General features: G+C 45.3%; 2 protein-coding genes across 2 annotated transcripts in view; one reads left to right on the top strand and one right to left on the bottom strand.

Moving 5' to 3' along the window:
* Positions 1–269: 269 nt before the first annotated feature.
* Positions 270–19218, bottom strand: ILDR1 (immunoglobulin like domain containing receptor 1). Its single transcript, XM_035540567.1, has 8 exons — positions 19140–19218; positions 16719–16889; positions 15275–15424; positions 14428–14547; positions 14128–14274; positions 9610–9741; positions 7102–7928; positions 270–6040 (listed from the first exon to the last, which is right to left on the bottom strand). The coding sequence occupies exons 1-8, from the start codon at positions 19183–19185 to the stop codon at positions 5999–6001; spliced, it is 1635 nt and encodes a 544-aa protein (XP_035396460.1). The 5' UTR covers positions 19186–19218; the 3' UTR covers positions 270–5998.
* A 939-nt stretch (positions 19219–20157) lies between these two features.
* Positions 20158–21991, top strand: part of CFAP44 (cilia and flagella associated protein 44) — a 44487-nt gene continuing 42653 nt past the window's right edge. Inside the window, exon 1 of the mRNA XM_050711048.1 lies at positions 20158–20374. Within this exon, the coding sequence (XP_050567005.1) occupies positions 20158–20374 (217 nt within the window). The remainder of the gene's footprint in view (positions 20375–21991) is intronic.

Below are 21991 nucleotides of genomic sequence, written 5' to 3'. Positions count from 1 at the left end.
GACCTGCTGGAATCACAACACAATGCTTTGTTTGTTTTCAGAGAAATAAAACATGTCTGTTAAACACATTTGTGCAACAAACCTAATGAATAAATGAAAAAGAAAGCAGGAAAGATCACATGGTGCGTTTCTTCTGAAGTGAGGAAAAGATAGCACAAAAATGAGTGTACTTTTATTTATATAATAACAAATATCCACAATGAATGATAGCTTTGAGTTCCAGGAAATCTGTGACAGTTCAAGTTACTTTTTTTTTTTTTTTTAAAAGAAGAGAACTAAAATTCCTTGTTTCAGTATTTGAGCAAACAACTAAAACTGGCTAACAACAACTGTCTAAAACAACTAAAACTGGCAGTGGTCAGAATAGGCTTCTTCTACACATAGGTACAACTGCAAAAAGTCTATTAAGTCTACTGGTTTGATTTCTTGCAAATGGCTGTAAGAACCTTGTGCTAGTCAGTGCTTCATATAAAACGATCTGAACGACCCAGTGATCTGAGTATCTTGTCTTGAACTAGTCGAGAAAAGACTCAACCAGGTTCTTTTCCACGCTGTGATTAGTGAATCAGATAGCAACCCAGGCAGAACACATTTTTAGAAGGGAATAAGTACGAACTTCAGCCTCATCCAATATTCTTTTGTCTATTAAAAAAGGCAGAGGAACTCTTAAAAAGTTGGTACTTAGTACATTGAAAGGATGACATTGCATCTAAACAAAATTTTCAAGCACAGTGTTCTTAGAAAGGTTTTTAGAAGTTAAAATTGATTACAGCCTGAATTACAGGGTGGCATGTCAGAACAACACAAAGTAAACATTGCAGTACTAAGACCTGCAACATCAAAAAAAGGCTGCAAGCCTATTCCTTATGAATACTTTGCTAAATCCTGTTCCAGGTAGTGGCACTAGTCAGTGCTCCCTCTTATTCCAGAGTAAGAGGATTTCCATTTTGTTCTCCTTCTATGCACAGATTACCTCAAAAAGTTACCACTCCATCTTCACTAGACATTTGCCAGCTAGCAGCAGTTCCTCAGTTACCACCCTCCCTTGATTTTTAATCCTAGAGCCAAATTCTCCCTCTGTAGACAAAAGTTAGAAATTTGCTTCCCAGGAGCGTCTTTACAAGAGGATCTTACCTGCTTTAAAGCCTGTAGCCCCTGTGTTGAGAGCAGCTGGGAAAAAAGTTATACATCTTCCAACACTGAAACTCTGTAATCCCTACCATGGGCTCGACACTCCTATGAGTGTCCTATGGAGCCATCCATCACTTAACTTCAATCCAGGTTGCTCAAGCACTCCCACCCTCTTCCCCCTCCACTCGCTTCTCTACATCCTAGATACACCATTCACAAAGTCCATACCACCCAGAACAGACAGTGCAGCTCTTACCTGTCCTGCTTTCTCTCTCTCAGGCCGAAGCTGAGGTAGATGCTCATCTGAGACACCGGCATTTATGCAGAGCTAATATAGAGATAGCAAGGGGTCAAAGGTCCTGCTTTGTTTCCCCATTTGCTCTTTTGCTGTTATTGGGATTTGGTAATGGAGGGTCAGTCTGACCTGAGCCTAGGAGACGTGGAAGGCAGCTCCTGGGTCACTGAGTCCCCTACTTTTCAGGCAACCATGTCATGGAGGCCCCTTTCATAAGCTGACCAAATTCCACATTAACAGTAGCTAGAGCTGGGCTGAATTTTGCTCCCACTGCTCCTGTGGGAAGGCCCATTTTGTATTCTCCCCGGGCTGACAGATGCAAATTATTTGTGGCTATTACGCTCATCCATATTTCACCCTGTTTCCAACACATGCATTAACCAACTGAGGCACGCAGGTGAACGTGCACATCCATGCAGCACTCTCGCAGTTCTTCTGTCCCTATATCCAAGCCTTTTTGCACAGGCTGACAAGATGGGCATGCACCTGAGCCAGCCGTCAAAACATGGACTGGGGAAATATAATTTCTCCCCAGGCTGCTTGAGGGACTGGGCCCAGTCAGAAAGTAAGCGTTCCCCTTTCACAGCCAGGGCAGCCAAGTCAGTGATTGCAGCAGTGATACAACTCAGGGCACTTCATTCAAGAGGGCTGTCAATGGGTTCCCAGACAATTTTCCTACTTTCTTGGTGAAATATTTATTAAATTTTTTCTTGGGAAAAACAAACAAACAAACAAACACACACTCCTGAAAATATTACAAACACTGACCAAAAAAAAAAACACTCATGGAAACAAACCATATTGCATTTTTGTCCAAAAAAAGGCAACAGAAAATTCTTACTAATGTCTAACGAGGTTACTTCTAGAAGTCAGAACAGAGAATTTTCAGTTCCACTTCTGGTGAAAATACTCAAAAGCAATTTATGGTCTAGGAAGAACACACAGGAGCAACAGTTTGTAAGTTCCTTTATATTTTAATGATACATTCAACAATCATTGAAAAAAAATCTACACATTTACCACCTGCTCTTACAGCTGCAATAACATTCAGAACACCAGTATGAGGCACATTATAGGCATTAAACTTAACAGAAATAGCAATGAGCAGTTATTACTATGGGTGTTAATTAACGTCACATCATCTTTCTCCTACGTCAGATCGACAAACGGCAGTCTCTGACCGTACACAGAGGGTGTTTTAAACTGATGTGCTGCTCGAGGTAGTAACACCAAGGGGGTTTAGCTGCCCTGTGCAGTGATATGTACAGCTGAGGAGCTTTGCATTGTGGTTGCTATCATGAGGCAACTTACCCTCCCCACCAAGTTAGCCTAACTTTACCTAGTCCTATCATGAATACAACCCCAGAGATAGCAACTGGGCCTTTCAGCACTTTCTCCTGCCAAACAGGCAATTGCCAAGCCCAGATCAATGATTGCACAAGAAGCAGCCCTTGCCCCCCGTTCCTGGAATGGCATCCTGGAATAGCAGGGTGCTCTGCAAATAAGCAAGAAAGCCAGGTATTGCAAGTCCTTTCTGAATCAAAGAAAAAATAGTTTATTACTTTTTTTTTTTTTTAAATCTTTCTTGATGAATCTCTGGCCTGAGGTAGAAAGCAGCTGACAGAAGCAGCATGGGTGTCCTTATCTGCCCCATGGGGCATGGTCACTTACTCATTACATTATTATTTTAATTAGGATAACTCCAGTGGCTATCAAGGCACTCTTGATACAGGAAATTCATTCTTGATAGTAAGGTATGTTCCTTCAACTGCATGACAGGGAGAACAAAAGTCTAGGGTGACAATAACTCTAAAATAAGAAACATATCCAATTTCTTTCACCACAAATGGGCTGACACGTGAACATCAGCTCTTTGGAATGGCTAAAAAATTAAACATCAGTAAGTTACAGCCTAGAAAGAATGAGGCTAGGCCATTTCCTACTGTAATTTCTTTCAGCATGTAGTATTTGAGCTACTCAATTCAATCTCTCTTTTAAAAATGTCAAAGATCTGGTAATCTTACTGGAAAAAAAAGGGAATATACATAGTATTGAGCAGTGCTGTTGCAAAAACTTTCATTTATAGCCAATTAAAAATAGAAATGAGCATTTATAGTGTAGCCTATTTCCTTCCAGCTTTTTTGCCTGCTTTCAGTTGCAAAGTATGCATTTATAGATTTCCTTTTTAATTGTTTCACAGCCCACCAACTGGTGCTTTATGAACTACAGTGTTCTGTGGACCAGCTATTAGCAAACCTGGTACCATTTCTGCTTCCCTGCTGGAAAACCTAATTGACTTCTGTCTGCAGTTTAAGTCACAAAATTAAATCTGAGATATAATCATTTTTCCCTGAAGAGTTTTGTTTAACATTTCTATAACTGTGAACAAAGTGACTGAAGAGGAGCTCAAGCATGATAAAGATAAAACTCTTCAGACTTCACACAGCATGATTTGCGTGAATTCACACAATCTACAGTTAGTCACCATGGCACAAATATGGGGACCACAGTGACAAGTAGCGATGGAAGGCTCTTTCACGGTATTTAGATCAAAAAGTGCAACCTCTGCAGTTGGTGTGCTCACACTAGAGCGTCAAGCTTCAAACACTGCTGCTGTTACACACAGACATCTGGGTTTTCTTGGTAAAACTTGCTGGACATGTGTTGGCTTATACACAGTTAAACACTAAGAAACGGAAACTCTTTCCCGTGCTACCATATCAGGATCACAACTGATGTCTCAATAGACTCTACTCTTGAAGGAGAAAGGGGCATTCCCTGAAGCCTGGACATTTAGGCTGGGTCGAGAAGCTAGTGGATCCTGCTGCTCTATCTCCATACAAAGGAATCAGAAATAAGCACTGTCAGCCGAGAAACTGTAGGAAAATGAGCTCTCTCCATTGTAGCCTTTGGTCGACCAGCAACTGTATCAGATATCCAGCTAGGAGTGCTTGCTTCTAGCATTATGTTTCCCATCATTGTCCAAAGAAAAGAAAAAGGGAGGTGGGCAAAATGAAAGCATGCCCAAGTCAGTCTTCCAGGGACATCAGTAACTGGGACATAAAAGAACAAGTAATTGAAAAAGTGTCCCATGTGGCACTGGTTGGGAAATAATCTGGGCAATACAGTCATTAACACTGGCCAATCTCTGTGCCTGTGGGTTACACAATAATTCACAAGATGCTCCTAAAGCTCCTTGCCAACAGTTGAGTCTTGAATCCAGAAGTGCCTTTGGCAAGCCAGTTTTCTGTGGAAGCAGCCAGCATGCAACTACGACACCCAGAGAACATCAATTTTTCCAGCACATCTTAAATGAAAACAAGGGATGAATCACATCAAAGAGAAATGGCAAGCCACTCCCCTTTGCAGCTGGTCTCAAAGCACAGAGAAATCCTGTGTTCAGGTTGCAAGGTAAGAGAAGAAAACCCTGCAACCTAGCTGTAGATCAGATGCACCATGTATTCAGAACCGGTGTGTGTCGGGGTAAAGATCAAGAAGACAATAGTAAAAATTGCGACCGTAAGACTTCTTCGGAGCCCTTTATCCCACCCCATGTATATCATACATGGCACAGCGAGCAAAGGGAGAACATAAAACGCATAGAAAAGAGTGGATGGCTCAGGAAGCATACAACCATCAAAGTCATGCTTCCTGGAGTTGAAGGAAGTTCTGGTCCACCATATGAGGGACACTAGTCATACCTTGCTCAGTCCCTGTGGGGACAACCAAGCTTTGGTAAATTTAGCCCATTACATTTACAAATAAATTCAAGTCTGCTTTAAAGGCTAGAACAAGCATCGCTATAGGTACTAAGGTCTAAGCTTAACGGAGGGCAGGGTATTTCAGTCAATACAGGGCGCATGAGGTGGTAACTTTCAGTTGTGCCAGTGAGCCCTTATTAAGGCAGTTGTACATCCTTCTATCATCCTTCTGTCACTGTGATTCTTCCTTTAGGAACAGAGGCTTACCAGATACAAAAGGAAGCAAATGCCTAACTATGCTGAGTAGCCAGGCAGAAGCAGAAGTTTTACATATTCTGAAGTATACCAGAGGGCCTAAGAAAGGAGATGTTGTGCCTCCCTGCACCAGTCTCTGAAGGGGCCTGATCAGATGAGCTCCAGAGGCCTTCTCCAACTTATTCTATTGTTCTGACTTTACAACTCTGCGATTATCTGAGTCATTCTCCAGTAACTGGTGTGCAAAGGACAGGCATTCTACAGACTGGGCTCCTTGTAGTGCCAGGGTACCTAACGAAGGCAACTGATGTCTCTCTTTGAAGTCTGGGAATACACTGTTTATTAAAAAATTCTGCTGTTTCCAATAGAACGTTTTCAGTGGACCACAGCCTATTAAAAACTTAAGTCTCCAAATCAAAGCAGTAACAAAAAGGTGTTACGTATTGCTTTCATGGTCACTAAACAAATTCTTCAGGGCCACAAGTTTAAGGGGAAGCAGCTTCATCTTTTGTCTTGTTTGCTGGTTGCCTGTTCAATTAAAAGCAGCTGTTCCAACTGACATAGCTGAAAAGCTAAGAGGAGTCCAGTGGGAATCCCAGTTCTTTCAGTACTGGCATTAAATGACTATGCTTCTTGCACTGTGGGAACTCCCTCTGTCCTGAAAGAGAAAATAAAAGATTCAGGAACAAGGAAGGATGGATGGAAAACATGCGTCTTCCTACCTGCTCTGAGCACCACAACAAAACCACCCATACATCCCAGCTGGGACTAGAGCTGCATTTCCTTAAAAAATTCAGAGGAGAAAATCGTTATATGCAAAATACAGCCCTTTTTGAAGGCTGCCACCTGGTAAAATACTGCATCTAGTCAGTAATGGACACTTAACATTTTTTTGTTTTTAAAAAACTCCATTTTTTAAAGGGTGTCTAACTCGTGGTGTCTAACTCGGAGGCTAGCAATTGGATATGAAGCTTTTCACACACAGGATGCAGGCTGAAATATAGTCCCAGTGTAAACTGACAAGATGAGATGTGAACAATAGCTATTCACTGCCCACATAATGGGAGTCCAGTCCTCAGGAGTTGCAACAAGGAAGTCACTCTCACCCACCTGGCCTGAAGGATCATGCATTTCCCACCACTACAGCCACCTGTGATTTTAAAAGCCTATTTCACATAGCTTTAGGCATCTTACCTAGATGTCTTCCCATATGAACTATCCTAAAAATGCCACCAAGATAGTATGAAAATTAAATGTCAGAGATTGGTAATAGAATTACTCATACGTTAAAATAAAAGTAATCAGTAGCAAAGCAATGCCAGAAAAGGCTAGAGAGGGATACTCAATACTGCTGCCTACTCTGGAAGTGCTCCTCCCTAGGCAGTGTAAAAGAGCTTTTCTAACACCAGCACACAGAACCCCAAATGGCTAGTAGGAGCAGCAGTGAGAGGGTATAACATGTCACCCACTGTGGGATGTGATAGGGGACCTGCTTTATTTACTTTATTCACTTTGTCCCTGAACACACTATAGCCACGCAACGTATGTCTGAAGGCAGGGAACTCAGCAGCCTCTTCATAACCAAGCTGTGCAGGGTACTCAGTGCTCCTTGCCCGCCTTTTGAAAGACAACAGGCTGCAGAAAGTAACAATCATTTACTCTCAACCCCAGAACCCAGCTCTTCCCTTAGGCAGGAGAGCAAAAAGGCAGCTAACTCACCGACCGCAGTCCCGCACCGTCCCTGTGCTTGCTGTCCCGATCTGGGATGATTTCCAGTGAGCGGTAACTGGGGGGTTTGTCTTCTGGCCATTCCCGAGACCGATTGCGCCGCCTGCGGTTTGTCGCTGGGAGACGGTCGTGCTCCTCTGAGGAGCTCCAGGACCCCCGGCGAGAAGGAGGAGAGTAGCTGTGCCTCCGGTGACCTGAGTTATTGCTCCTCCCGGTGTGTTGCTGGTACTCTCGCCTCCCAGCCGGCTGCTGCCTCCAGCCACGATGGTGGCCGGAGCGCTCCCTGGGCTCCTCCGAATAGAAACTGCAGCTGCTGCTGCTGCTTTTGGCCCTCTCAGTCCGGCGGGTGGGTGACACATCCCGCCTGGAGTGCTGGGGCCTGCCGTTGTAGCCGCCTGTCCTCTGCCGCTGAGGATAGTCCTCTTGCTGCCTGTCCCGGGGCTCCCGACTGTAGCTGGAACGAGAATCCCCGCTGGACGGCAAGGGCCACCTCCGATTTTCCCTCCTGTTCTCTGCTGCAGAGTCCCAGGGCCTGGGGCTGCGGGCAGCTCTCTGCGCCCGTGAGGAGTTGCTGCTCCCATGGGAGGAGGGGACGCGGTCGGCGAGCGGAGGAGGACCTGTTATGCTGCGTGGCATGATGTCGGAGCCCAGGGAGGACAGCAGGCTGGGCTGCACAGCCTGCCGCTGGTGGGGGGGTGGCTGGGGCTGCGACAGGTTCAGTTTCTGGATTTCAGACTCCAGATAGTCCAAAACACCCTTGTTAGGGGCAAGTTGAGCTGGTGGCTGCACCAGTGGGAGGCTGTTCTGCAGAGACGCATCTAAGGATAAAAGCACAGGAGAATGCAGCAAGTCAAGGAGAAACAATAAAGAGAGGGCCTCTCTGCACTCATGTTTTTGGCTAAATCCCTTTTGAGCCTCTCTTCTCTTCCTCACTGCAAGAGCTCTTCAAACTCAAGCACCACAACCACACAAAGTGAAGTATAAAGTGTAGCAACTGGTAAGTTGCAGCCGGGATCTGTGTTTTGAGCAGCACAGAGGTAAGAAATCAAAGTCATCCAGAACACCAAGAAACGTGTTCAGAGAGGAACACGTTTTTCCCTACAGCACTGACACCATTTTTTCCTTAAATTTTTTTTAAAAATCAGAGAAAGTTCATAGTATTTCCTCTTAGATTTCACTGAACTGGAAGTAATGGATCAATACTGGAAAATAAGATTTTTTTTTTTTTAATACAAATACACATAAGCACACACATTTCTTCACCAGGAAGCTGGTGCCGCTCTGGAACAGTTACCCAAAAAGGTCATGGAATCGCCATCCTTGCAGGTTTCCAGGACTCAGCTGGACAAAGCCACAGCTAATATGACTGAGTTTTGAGACAGTCTTGCTTTAAGCAAGAGCTAGCACTAGATGACCTTAGAGTTCCCTTCCATCCAGCACCTCTAAAATTTCAAAGTTGACCTGAAACATGCTAAGAAACAGCCCGAGGAATTTAGTTGTTCATTGTACTCTGCCAGGACGCACGTGCATTTCCTTGAGAAGTCTCAGTGCATTCTGTCTTAAATCATGATGGCTCACTCACCAGATCTTCCTAAAGAGAACTGGTGTCCTGGCTAGGAAAAATGGCAACTGTAGAATTAACTAGAGAGTTAAAAAAAAAAGTGTATGTTCAAATGTGTTGAATCTAACATTATGAAGTTTACAAACCATTTCTTCAAACAACAGTTAAGACTGTAAATCTGTGACTGCTGTATAGTGATGAAAAGCTAAGTTCAGATGAAAAAAATGTTATATTTGAGAAGCCATTATATTGAAATCCCCTAATTTTGTGCGGTTATTAAATGATATTGCTGGTAGTAAGTTATTTTATTACTTATTTCTCTATAGCTTCATACACTCCATCTTTCCTCCTCCATTAAGGCAGAAATATATACCACTGATGTAGGATTTTGGGGCAGAATATCTAGCAAATTCTTCCGTGCTCAGAAACAAGTCCTTTATTCTTCACTGCTTGCAGGCTAGCTCTATTGCACGGAAGGGAGTTTGCCCTCAATCATATGAAGACTAGACATTTGATAAGAACTCAAACAAATTGCACCTCACTTGTCATGTCAATTTTGGCTATAAGGAGTTGACCGTGACCAGCACAGCAGAACAAAGATACAGTACCCTCCTCTACCACATGAAGTGAGATAAGCTGGGTATATTTACCCTGCAGTCACTGTGGTGTAGCAAAAGTTATGCCTTAGTTAGCATTAAGCTACTTCACTGGCACTGAGACAAGACAAGGCAAGACTGAGGCAAGACACTTAAGACAGATATCCTGTCTTTATCCATCCAGGCAAGTCTAAAGGGCACTACAGATGTTGCAGAGCTGTCACGCTAGGAACATCTTTCTCACTTCTGCAGTAGAGAGGATGAAGCCTCACTGCTGAACCTGCCTGAGAAGTTTCCTGCTTCTCACCCCGATTTCTCTCTGAAATGATGCCGTGACCTCACCTTGTTGCAGTAGAGGGTTCAGCTGGTAAGAGGAAAGTTGCGAGTTCCTATCGCCACCTCCATAGAACATGTTAGGCGACATCCAAGGCGCAAGTGCCTGAGCCCGCTTCATGAACCGATGCCGTTCCAGTGCTGTAAAAGAGGAAGAAAGCTTAGGGCAACTACCCCTTGCACAGCTTGCAGTACACATGCCATCTTGCTTGACAGACTACAGACTTTAAATGTGATCAGGTACATAAAATTCACAGAATGAAAAGCTCTTGCCAACCTATGACAAAGGTTAAAAATAAAGAATAGGAAATTTCAACACAAACTTGTATGGCTTCAAAAAGATACCTAAAACTGAAGAAAAGGGTTACTGCCAGACATTTAGGGTACATTTCCAGGAACTGGGAACAAATAGCACTATGATTAAGTACACAGCACGTAACCAAATGCAGGACTTCTGCCTGCCATGTCATTATGAGTACAGTTGTAGAAAGGTGGGAAATAATGGTTCAGACAGTGAGACATCTACCACACTGTTTTCGCCCTTAAAACTCTTTCAGCTTGCCACTGGTCTCCTAGAGTTAAATGAGACCTTTTTTACCCGTTCACGTAGGCTTTATCTTACCTGCCACACCACACTCCGAAGCCTTAATCGTTTCCTCTCTGTTCCACAGACAAAGCACTCAGAGATGCATTGTCCAGCTTCTCCCTGTCTAGTCTTTCAGCTGCTCTTGTCTCTCTGTTTTACCTCAGCATGACTGCTAAACTTAAACCCCTTTGGACAGGGTGGTCAAACTAGTGAACAAACTAAATTTCCTATTCTCAGCAGCAATGTCCTGTGAGACAAAAGAGAAAACTCCATGGAAATTCCTCTCCCTCACTACTTTTCCACCGCTAACTCGAGATCCCTACCACGGGGGTCAGGCTCCAATCCCACTTCACCTTTTCAGCACTTCCATCTCACCCCTACAGAGACAATCCCACCACCTCTGTCTTCAAAACCATCACTCCTTGCTGCTTTTTTGGGGGGAGAATAGCTAAAAACATCTTAAAGAAACTTACTCTTTCTACCACTTAAAATAAAAACTCAAGTGTACCAGTAAATTCTGCAAGCCCAACTCTGCATGGCTTGTCTCTCACTACTGCGTGAAACTTTTCTGCAACTGGGACTTCCGCAAAATTTCTCTGGAGTCTCAGAAGAGGCAGAATTTCACTGAAGCCTCTTTTCCTGTAAGGCACTAACAGAACATTCTTGCCTATACATTTCAGGAGACAGGAATGTAATTGCCTTTGAGACATCTACCCCTCTGATAAATCTGGCTGAAGTTGACTGATAAAATTAAAAGTTACTGGAGGGGAAGAGACTGGGGATAGACAGGCTGACTACATAAGCCTTCCTTCTTTAAGAAACCAGGCTACAGCTAAGCTCCAATTAATTCTGCCCCCTGGGTTAATCTGTGGCAAGCAACATTTAGATTGTGTGCTCTTTGGGTCTCAACTCCTCCCTTCATTTCACGGGGCACTTCAATTCTTAAACAGATGGTACATATGCCTTCCTTTAGCAGTTTCACTAAATTTACACAGAGCATCACTTGTGGCGTAACAGGGACTGACCATGCCTCTCCACACAGCCTTCCCTTTCCCCCCAGTTCATGCAGCTCCACTTTGTTCTTCACTCCATATTACTTCCCCCTCTCCAGCTTGGCTCCAAACAGACTGACCTACACAGCTGGGGACTTCAGGGGGTTTAATCCAAATACTGTGATTTTTCTTCAAAGCAGTGTGGCCTGAGGTAGCAGTTTTCAAGAATTTTATGTCAAACTTCATTCATTATTTTTTTCCAAGGGATTTTCCTCCAGTTCAGCCTTCAGACTTGGAAGGAAGAGAGAAAGAAGAAAATAAAGAGGCATAAAAGGAAGAGAAAGGCCTTATCTGTTCTCCCACTCCTCTGGTTATCACCTTGAGAATGTCCTACCACCTGCTGAGTGCACATCCCTGGGTTTTGAATGCAGTCTGGCCTGAGCAGTGAAAGGCTCAGCAGCCACAGGGATAACAACTGCACTGCAGGTTCTCCTCCTTAGGGTATGAAGGCAGTCGCTAGGACCAAAGTAATTCTGTGCCTGTGATTCTCTGATCTATCCCTACAGTTGAACAAACACAGAATTATCCTTAGACTTCTTCCAATAACCTCATCTTTTCTTCCTCCTCCAGACACTTTGCTTTCCAGTTTGAAACTGATACATGAACTCACTGAACTACACACTCTGGTTCCCCCCAACTTAAAAAATGGAGGTAAAGTTACAGATCTCTTTTCTAAAGTGCTTGTGAACATATTTATCTTCACCCTAGTTCCAAAATATACCTGCTGTAAAACTCCGGCAGGATGTTTTGTTGTTTCTTCCACCCATTCCCTGCAGAGAAAGTTTGTTCTTTACCTTTGACAGACTTTACAGCTGCCGGGACAATTATCCAATTCTAAAAAAAATTTACTTTCCAACTTAGTCAGACCCCGGTGCAAATACATCCTTGTGCACCAATTCATTAGTCGGAGAAGTCCACGGGAGAAAAGGAACTAATAGGAACAGAAGGAGGTCGAACATGTATTTACCACAGTATCTGTACTACCAGGCTTTTCAGTTTTCCATGGGGAATATAATTGGCTTGCCCCTGGGGCATTTTTAATATTTCTGTAACACCAACTCTGAATTACCCAAACAAATCACTTCTATTACTAGGTTCAAAATCGTGTTAGGTGAGGACCTGACTTAAAACATCCAGTTACCTTCCCTCACTATATTCTATGCCCATTCAGCAGATCTAGGCTACCCTCTAGTGGCCAGTTAAGCGGGAAGAAATCAACCACAACTTGCACTGTAATTCTAAGATTTAACTGAGGAATTTTGGCTTTTCTTCAGTTGTAGTGGAACTCTTATTCCTCAGGACTGGTTTTTGAGATGCCTCCTGTCTCAATCTTCTTTTGTTTTTTAAGTCTCCAATTCATTTCCTGGAGGCCAACAAGTCAGTCAGATGCAGGATGAAGTGAAGGAGCACTAAAGCAGGGGAGCAATCATAAGGATCCCTTGCAAAGTGGATGATAAAGAGGGCAGGCATCTGGGATGGAAATTACATTCACAGAATCCAGCAGCCAGTCAAGGAGGCTGAACTCATCTGTACCTTCTCTCATGAGCAGGGAGAAGTTTTGGGAACCCCACAAGAATCTCTCATGTTTATCCTAAGCAGGAGGCAGGAAAGACAAAAGCATTACTCTGGAGAGTGCCATCACCTCCTACAGAACAGAAAACCCTCCAAAAAAGCTCATGCGTTTTCAGAATCCATTTTGATGAGGACTAGAAAGTCTGGAGGCGTGAGTCTTTCATCTCTATAACCTCTCTCTCCCCTCATGGAAAGTAATTTCTCTGCCAAATTTGCTTAGCGTCCTCACCACCATACATTTCACTTGAGAGCCCACAAAGCCCCAGAAAGTGTTTTGTTCAGTTTTGGCTTTAGCAAATGAGACAGTCTGTTAGCTCTTTGCAAAGGCTAAACAGATTAAACTTCAATCTAAACCTCTCACAGGTGCTTCTTTTAGCTCTTAGAAAGCTTACTAACACCCAAGGTATACCAAGTAATTCTTTTGCAGCTAAAAGGAAACCAGAAACACAGCTCTCTGTTCACAAATCTTCTTGCAGCATCCAGGGAAGAATCTGGTGATTTCAGTGATAAGTAAACGTATTTGTGGTGTTTTGTTCCTGTCAAATCGTGTAAACTGCATGGGGGGTATTCTACCTTGTGTCGCTGATAAGTTTCAGTTACAGAAACACAGCAGATAAAAAACCTCAGTAGCCAAAATTCAAATGCCATTCCTGGCTGGCCCTCTTAACACAGAAGGGTTTGGCTGCAGAATCTTTGTTTCTGCAAAAACCTATACACAACAAAGTTTCTCTTGATCCTCAAAACCTCAGAATGCATTTGCAGTGTTGACCATCATGACAGACCATCTTTCTCAATTCCTTCTCCCCATAAAAAAAAAAAAAAATCTTTTTCTTGTGAAAGAAGTATCTCCGAAAATAACAAGAAGAAACAAAAATCTAATTTTTATGCAAGTACCTCTCAGAGCAACACACTTGAAGATTAGGACAGTTTGGAGAGTAACATCACAATAAGGACAAGGTATTTGCTTGCCTTCCTCATGTGCACGGGCATAAGAACCACAAGACAGAGAAGAAAACAGTCTTGAGCTATGCACAAAAGGCCAGTGACCGTGCCCTGCATGACATGGGCAAAGCTGGCAGTGAGATGGTAGTGGGGACAAACTTCTCAAAGTAGGACATGGAGGCATAAGATGGGATCCACGTCCCTAGCTACCCTTCTCTAAGTAAAGTGGTCATGAGTGTAACATCGCCCAAATAAATGTCTCTGTCTACGTGGACATTGAACTGAGGGAGAAAGTGGAACTCAGCAAGCTGTGTCTCAGGCTTTTGTCTTGACAGAAGCCATGAATGGACACACATTTGGACATGGACACCTCACCTTCCTCATTACAGCAGCACCGGGTTGGGCAGCAGATACACGGGATGTGGCAGCAGCAATACTGGGGGCAGCACTGGCACCAGCATATTCCTATCAGCAGGAGGAGGAGGAGGCCACCGAGGATGATGAGGAGTACTGTGAGCCAGTCTGTGGGAGAAATGGAGAGAGAAAGAGGATCCCTATGTACCTGGGCGCAGTAAGTTACTAAGTACCTCTCCACTACTGGAGAAATATTTGGGTGGAGAGGAAGAGAACAGAAGGAGGTATCTGCTACCCAGGCAACAGACCGCTGGCACTTACGCAGCACAATTAGCTTAACTTCTTTGTCTGGATCACCTGAGGTATCTCCTGGTGCTTCCACAGTGCAGTAGTACACACCATGGTCCCACCACATGACCTCACTGATGACAAGGTCTGCCCCTGCAGAAGAAGGACGGAGAGGTTAGCAGGCTATTTGGGACTGACACTACTTTCAGGCCCCACTCTAAGAGGGTCCTCGGCCTGCAGGCAACATTCAGTACTGCATCTCCCCTCTCCCCAAGGGTAGCCATCACCTTCAGACAATCCCCTTTGAGACCACTGAGAACTTCTGTAAACAGCAGTAACTGCCAGTTCCTTTTCTCTTTGTCTTGCTGGAAGGCAACAATACTTAGAAGTGGGGCTAATTCTTTGTGACATGAAATACCAGGGTGCTACCAGGTGATGGGTATTAAAATGGATGCTGCCAACACTGGTTTTGGAACACAGACCACAGTCCCCATTAGGTCAGACATCCCAGTAACTCCCTGGAAGTAGCAACAGCTACTGCTCCAGGGGCAGCACGGAGCATACAATGCATGTGGACAACTATGCAGTACTTCTTAGAGGAAAACTGTTTTCTGGCCTCTGGACTCCTCAGCTTACCTTTGCCCTTCAGCAAAATGCTCAGGCATCCTCAACTCAGCCTTAGTTTGTAATGCCTCCAACACCCTCAGGCCAGCTGGGAACAAGGCAGCTGGCCCTTCATAACTCTTGTTCCATTGGCACCTCACAGAGTATGTATGGCTACAGATAGCGTTAGCCACATTTATGCTTCTCGTCACTTCATAGGCCCAGATACTGGATAGTTATTGAGCTCACTGCCTGCCTGTGAGGCCAAGTCACTTACGGTTCTGAATGGTGATCTTCCGTTGCCGGTAGTCGACACCCAGCACAGGCTCATTCTGTCCGTATTTCTGGATGACAATGCGCACCTTTCGCTGGCTGTCGTTGCAGTCATCAGAAGGGTCCTGGCCAAGAGCTAAACTGGCCTGGTACGCTATAAACACATCACCAGAAAAGATGCCAAAAGTTATTATTTCAAATTTAATTTTCTATCCCCTTGTAAGCAGTACGAAAACTTTTCGAAAACTCTTGAATGCACATGTGCATTTGCTTTTGTTCAGTAATAGAAAGCATGGCTTCAAAACAGCAAGGACAAGTTGCTTTGGAGTGCTTAAAAGCAAACAGAGACAGAGCCATGGGAATGACAGATTTTGAGAACGTAGGAGCTGCAGTGGAGATGACTCATGTGCTCACAACAATAGAAAGAAGCTAATAATGGTAGGCAAGAGGGCAGGTACCAATGTGAAGATAAACTGCAAGGGAAAAAGTCACAGAACTCCCAGGACTACTGGGATAAAAACATAAGTGTGTTTACCAAACAAAGTATCTAGACATACATGAACAGCTGTAGGAATTATCTCCCTGTCCCTCCTGTATGCCATTACATATTGTGGGGCTCCTAAAGACAAAAAAGAACCCATCATCTGATTCCAGCTCAGGATTATGTACAGAGGCCCAACAGCATTAACGGGGGACTAGAGGCAATTTCTGTCTCTCTCTTGAGAGATTCACAGTATAATCTAACATTGAACAGCCAGGCATTTGGGAGCTGAGATTTGAGGAGACTACTCATTCAGACAGCATTGTCTGTAAAGGGTTTGCAATGAAGAGAAGAAAGGACAAATTCTGAATTCATTTTTAAGGGCACAATTAAGCTAAGGTTGACCTTCTTAAACCTACCATCTTAAGAACCATAAACATCCCTGAAACGAGGCTGCACACACCACAATGTCTGCACATGGAATGCTGCTGCAGGTACTAAATGCTATCACTTAGAAGTCTTTCTGCCTTCCAAAATGCATGTATTTCTTCCTAAAATCAGTAACACCCAGTAACTGAACTCTAGCTCCAACCCTGTGCCCCATCATGGAATCATCAAGTCTACCTGTTGTGGGACCCTTGCTTTCAAATATGCAGAAGCAGAAGGTGGGGCTGCCAAGTTTGAGATGTGTCAAACACGGCTGAACCTCACTGCCTGCTAATCTGATGACACGGAGGAAAGATGAGCTGATGTGGCTGGGATTTCTATGACACAGGATCATAAAGCCTTGACATTGCAAAGAAAATCACAGACATGACCTCTTTTTCTTGAAGCCCGGGGAAATACCACCAACCAGACCTGGCTTGTGGTTAGGAAGAGGTCAAAAGCCTGTATTCCCCAGTAAGTCTGCCTGCCCCTTCTTTTCCATTTGAAAAGGGATTCTTTGGAGGACACCCCTGACACTCACAGGCTGAGTAGTAGTCAAAGATGGGGTCCTTGCAGAAGGATTTGAAGCGCCAGGTCACCACGACATCCTGCAGCTGTGCTGAGGTGCTGTAATCACACTTGAGGATGACGCTGGCAAATAAGGTGGTGTAACGCTCAGTATCCTGCACTGTCACCAGCAGGGAGAGACAACCTGCAAACAAGAAAACAGAAGGCAGTCAGCCCTCAGGAGCACGCATCACATCACAACTTTCACTCCGGCCCAGACCCACAACTGAAATACGCCTCTCTTTGCCTCACACAGGACCTGCATCTATCTACAACACCTCGTTTTAATGAAGCTGTTGTTGTGCATGTTTAGAACTCACCCACAACATCTTCCACAGCATTTTCTATCCAAGCAACCACATCCACTGAGCAAGTTTTTACAAAGTTTCTCATAAGCTATGCTTTATTTTAGCCACACTCCAGAGACATCTCTATCTTGTTTAAACTTTGATAATACAGTAAGTTGTGCTTGTCATGAACAATAGTGAAGTTATCACCAGTTGCCTTTGATAAGGCAATACAAACAGCGCAGAGTGAGCATAGGATGCCCTGTTTGGAATTCATCCCAGAGAACAGGGCATGGCTTGCAGTACTATGCTAGCTGCTTTCTTGACTGGGGAGCATGACAGCAGGGAAGGAGGGAAGGAAAGGGGGAGGTCTGGACGGCATCAACCAAAAGGGTCATGAACAAGCACTTACTTTGTATTGCGTATTCAAAGTCTTTCCCTTTATTCTATATATTCAGGATAAGAACAGGGATAAGGGAATATATAATAACATCTGGTTCACATCTGCAAGCATCATTCTTTCACTATGCTCTTAGGCTGCGTGGAGTATGCTCCGGGCAGTTTCCGTCAGGTAGAAACCATACAGCTGCAGAGGTGCAGCATTGCCTCAACAAGTGTTTTTGCAGTAGGATACTGGCAATGCAGTACTTGCTCAGTTTCTACCTTGACGTAAGACTCTTGGCCAGCCAACTCAAAGCACAGCAGAGAGAGATCTTTTGCCTAAAAAAATGCCATGTGAACACAGAGAGGACCATGGTAAACTCTGAGTTCAAGGCTTTTCTGAAAAATAAAATATACACACATATACTTAAATACAGAAATAGCAGCAACTGTGCAAAATTCTAGCAAAAGCAAGGCCCTGTAGTTTTTACAGTGTTGTAGCAAGACAAGGGCTGGTGATAGGTAGTTGCAGTGGCTCTTATTTAATTGCATTGTACGTTAATGCACTTTGTTTCAGCTTTCATTGTGAAACATCTAATACACAAGATCTGTGCAGGAAACCACAAGAAACCAAACCAAAATCTGAACCCTCAAGACTGGCAAAACCTTCATGTCATTGGCAGCCAAACAGATATTTCCCATAAGAATTATGACCTGTTGAGACTCATGGAAACACAACAGCCTTCCTGTGGGCTTCCTATAGCAGCATCTCTCAGGCAAGAATAAAATACTCAAAACCACTACGTAATTTTCACTTACTGAAACCAAAGCTCTGTTTGAAAGGGATCCTTAGGCACTACCTCTGTTCTACAAAGGAGTCAGAGTTGAAAGGTAAGTTCCTTACTTTTTAAGGAGGTTTAAATCCTACTGTTCCCACTGGAGGACAGTGAGATGTCTCAGCGTGTCTGATGTTTCATATTGACTCCCTCAACCATGATCACACAAGACAACTGAAATGCTGCGACATTAAGGCAGGTTCCTAAGGTCGAACTGCATTCACCTTCAGCATGTTGCTCTCCTTTTCCTGCTTAGAAAGAACAAACCTGGGCACTACCAACCTAGCAAGTCACGCTACCTCAGATCTGTGACTTCCTTTGAAAAGACACTGCCCTTTAGAACTGGCGAAGACAATTTTTAGCCAGACCATCACACAGGCACGTTGCTGCCAAGCAAGACAATCAATAAGCGTACCTCGGTTATTTTATTGCCTCTTTTACCGGTTCTCTGTGAAAAACAGAACGTAAACAAACACCCCGGAGGCACAACGATCGTTTTGGTCCCATAAGGAGATCCCAAGCTATCAGAGCCCTTGTGGCCGAGGTGAAAGGTCCCACCCCGTGCTCATTCCCCCACCTGGATCCAAACCCCGCTCCCTGCCCCGAGGCGGCCGGGAAGCACAGGGCCACTTCCTCCTGGGCCAGGAGCTGGCCGCACCTTTGGGGCACCGAAACCACCCGGTGCGACCTTTCGTGCCGAGCTGGGGCGGGCACCGCTCTTCCGCCCTGCCCCGGGATAAGCTCAGGACCGGGTCCGGACCACCCTAGCCCCAAACCAGGACGGGAGCGGGGCGATCCCATTCCCCCAACCCCAACGCGTTCGCCCCGACGGTGTCCCGGGGCGGGGAGGGAAGGGGAGGCCGGCAGCCCCCATCCCACCGCCCCACTCACCGGCCGGCAGCCAGGCCAGCAGCAGGCAGGCCGGCAGCAGGGCCATGGCGGGGCTTCCTCCTCCTCCTCCTCTTCCTCCAGCACCGGCCGGGTCTGGCCCGGGTCCTCCCCTTCCCGTGCCACCTGTCCCCTCCCTGCCGCACGGCCTCCCTCCCGCCCACCGCCACCGCCTCCTCCTCCTCCTCCGCACCTGGGCGGGCAGATGCCGGCCCCAGAGCTTCAGGAACCGCTTTAAAATGTATACGTATTTTTATATATATATATATATATAATACACATATATATTTATATATATAGTGTGCAGGTGGTGGTGGCTGACAGCCAGCCTTCTGTCCCACAGCAGGAGGCGGCAGGTGCTTGGGTAGGTGGCTGCTCTCGTGGAGCTCAGGTGGAGGCATTTTGCTCCTGGAGCTCTGGTTTTGCAGATTTCTTCCGCAGAGCGGACTGTGAAAGGAAGAATGGTGTGGAAAGGCTCCCACCTGCACCCAGGAGCATTTCAGCCCCATGTGGGAGTCGTGAGATGCTGGAGAGTGTTGCTGTGGTCTTGGCGTCTCTAGCTGGGCCATTGCTGGGGTCACACCTTTACTGGCTGCTGTTTCTGGAGGAGATGGCAAGGACGGGGTTGAGTGCTGAGCTGAGTTGTGCCCACAAGATGCATTACACTCGTGTGCAATGACCCCCGTGGGCACTGACCCCTCGCCACGCCGAGCAGCAGCCCTCCTGACGGCAGCCATGGGTCAGAACTCAAGACAACATTATCCATGGGACAAGTGGATACGGACAGAGACCTCAACACACATTTTCGTACAGGCTCTGCTGTCCTCAGAAACACTGACCACTGTGTGGGAGCAGGTAGAAAGGCAGCCCTGTGCTGTAAAGCTCGCCACGTTTCAACTGCGTTCCTGCATGCGAATACTTCAGAAAATACCTGAAAACGCTGAAAGTTTGGGGAATCAAGTAGGTTTTCCGCTTACTTTTTGAAAAGGCTGCCTGAAAAGTACCTTCCTTTTCAAAAAAAATGCCCAAAACGCCCTCTAAAGCATGGTGGGAGCAGCGCCACCGCGTGCCCACCGCCCCACAGCCGTTAGCCCTGCTAACGGCCGCCGCCGCCTGCAGGCCGCCCCATGCGCGCGGCCTCTCCTCGCCGGCCCCCGAATTACATCTCCCATGGTGCTCCGCGCGCCGCCGGGGCTGTTGCCTGGAGACCGCGGACGCCGCGCTGGAGCCGGCCCCAGGTAGGGGGCGGCGGGGTTGGGCCCGTGGGGGCACCCCCCTGCCATAAGGGCACCCCCCGGCCATGAGGGCAGCCCCCGGCCCCAAAATCCCGGCAGTAAAAGAGGAGGGGAGCTCTGCAGCTGGCATGGGCAACCCCCTGCTGCTGAAACGTGGTGGGCTTTGTTGGTTTCCCCTCGCTGGGTGTGAAGGGGCAGTTGATTTTACTGCCCGCTGCATCAGTGGCGTGCCGTTTGTAGCTGGTTTTTATGGTTTTCCTCTAGTTAATGAGTAACCGTGGTGATACGACACGTTTCGTGTTTTCGTTTAATAGAAAACTGGTAACTAACCTTTATTCGCAGGGCAGGCTTTCATAGACTTGACGCGTCTGCTTGCGTGAAGCAGAGCTAGCGCATCGGGATCATACAAAGGGCTGGTTTAGTTGCCAGGCTGGAAATCAGAGTTTGGTTTTATTTCTCTCATTGCGTAGGAAAATACTTTGAATGTACACAACAACAGTCAGGTTCTAAGCAGAGCTCTCCCATCCCCTTCTTTTCTCTCTCTGTTGGGTAACAAAAGAGATAACGAGGCTGTAATAAAGATGATGTGTCTCAATCCTTATTTGTAGCTCTGTCCTTGCTGCCTCAGTCTCTAGCTAGTAAATATTTTATATGCTTCACGTTAATTGCGGCAAGAATTGGTGTTGTCTGTTAGTCTCCTCTCTCTCGAGTCTTCTATTATAAGAGACAGCACTATTCTATTATTAAAAATTATTTCCTTGAGATTTTGGGTTGATTGCCTGGAACTGACTCTTAATAGTAAATTTTTGGTAATGCAGACACATAGTGATACACAGACAGGACTGGATAGCTAAGCCTGACTTACAGTCATATATTTGTGTATATGAGCACTTAAAGATTGTAATTTCTTTTTGAGTGAAGTTAAGCTTTGCAAAACTCTGTTGTTTGCATGTGTTCCTATTGTTGGCCTAGTAAATTGCTGTTGTGCTGTGATGTGGTCTGAAGGCTAAAAGGAATTCTTAGTCGTTGGATAGCATGGTGGTTTTCATAAAAAGAAGGAAAAAACAGAAAAAATTGCTGAGAGGACTGTATCTTGAGTTAAACAAGCAGGACTTGGCAGATGGGGAGAAATCTGATATTTCCAAAGCAGAGCTAGACTTGAGGAAGACGCTTCAGTCTGGAAGAGATGATAAGCATGTAATTCCCCATGGCAGACAACTCTCTTGGTAGCAGAGCATTTCAATCCTTAGGTCAGTGTTACCTCCAGTCCAGAAAGACAGCAGTGGCTAGCCGGTAAGGCTTATAGTACTGTGCTAAAAGGAGTCACAATTAGAATCAATAAAGGGAAACAGAGTGCTGGGATCAGCTGAGTTCCTTCACAAGCAATAAAAGCATAAATGAAACAATTGCCTGAGAAGAGAGTTCTCTTAATGCCCAAGTTTACTGAGAATTTGTGAAGAAGCTTCTGTATGTAAGGGTTCTGTGTGGTGGCAAAATTGCCAACAAACCATCTTAGTTTTGAAATAACTGAGAGAACGTACCTGAATGAATGTATTTCTCCATTCTGAGGTGATCTGCGGCTTTTGAGAACGTAGCCAAGAGAACAGCAAAACTTCATTT

Source organism: Cygnus atratus, chromosome 1, assembly GCF_013377495.2.
Source record: "Cygnus atratus isolate AKBS03 ecotype Queensland, Australia chromosome 1, CAtr_DNAZoo_HiC_assembly, whole genome shotgun sequence".
NCBI classification, from domain to species: domain Eukaryota; kingdom Metazoa; phylum Chordata; class Aves; order Anseriformes; family Anatidae; genus Cygnus; species Cygnus atratus.
This window is presented reverse-complemented; position numbering and strand designations above follow the sequence as displayed.

Excerpts from the sequence above, each read along its gene's own strand:
- ILDR1 (XM_035540567.1), bottom strand. The coding sequence starts at position 19,185 with ATGGCCCTGCTGCCGGCCTGCCTGCTGCTGGCCTGGCTGCCGGCCG. Across the intron at positions 15,425-16,718 it reads CTTTGACTACTACTCAGCCT|CGTACCAGGCCAGTTTAGCT; the intron begins GTGAGTGTCAGG and ends ATGTGTTTATAG. Across the intron at positions 14,275-14,427 it reads AGTTAAGCTAATTGTGCTGC|ACTGGCTCACAGTACTCCTC; the intron begins GTAAGTGCCAGC and ends TTTCTCCCACAG.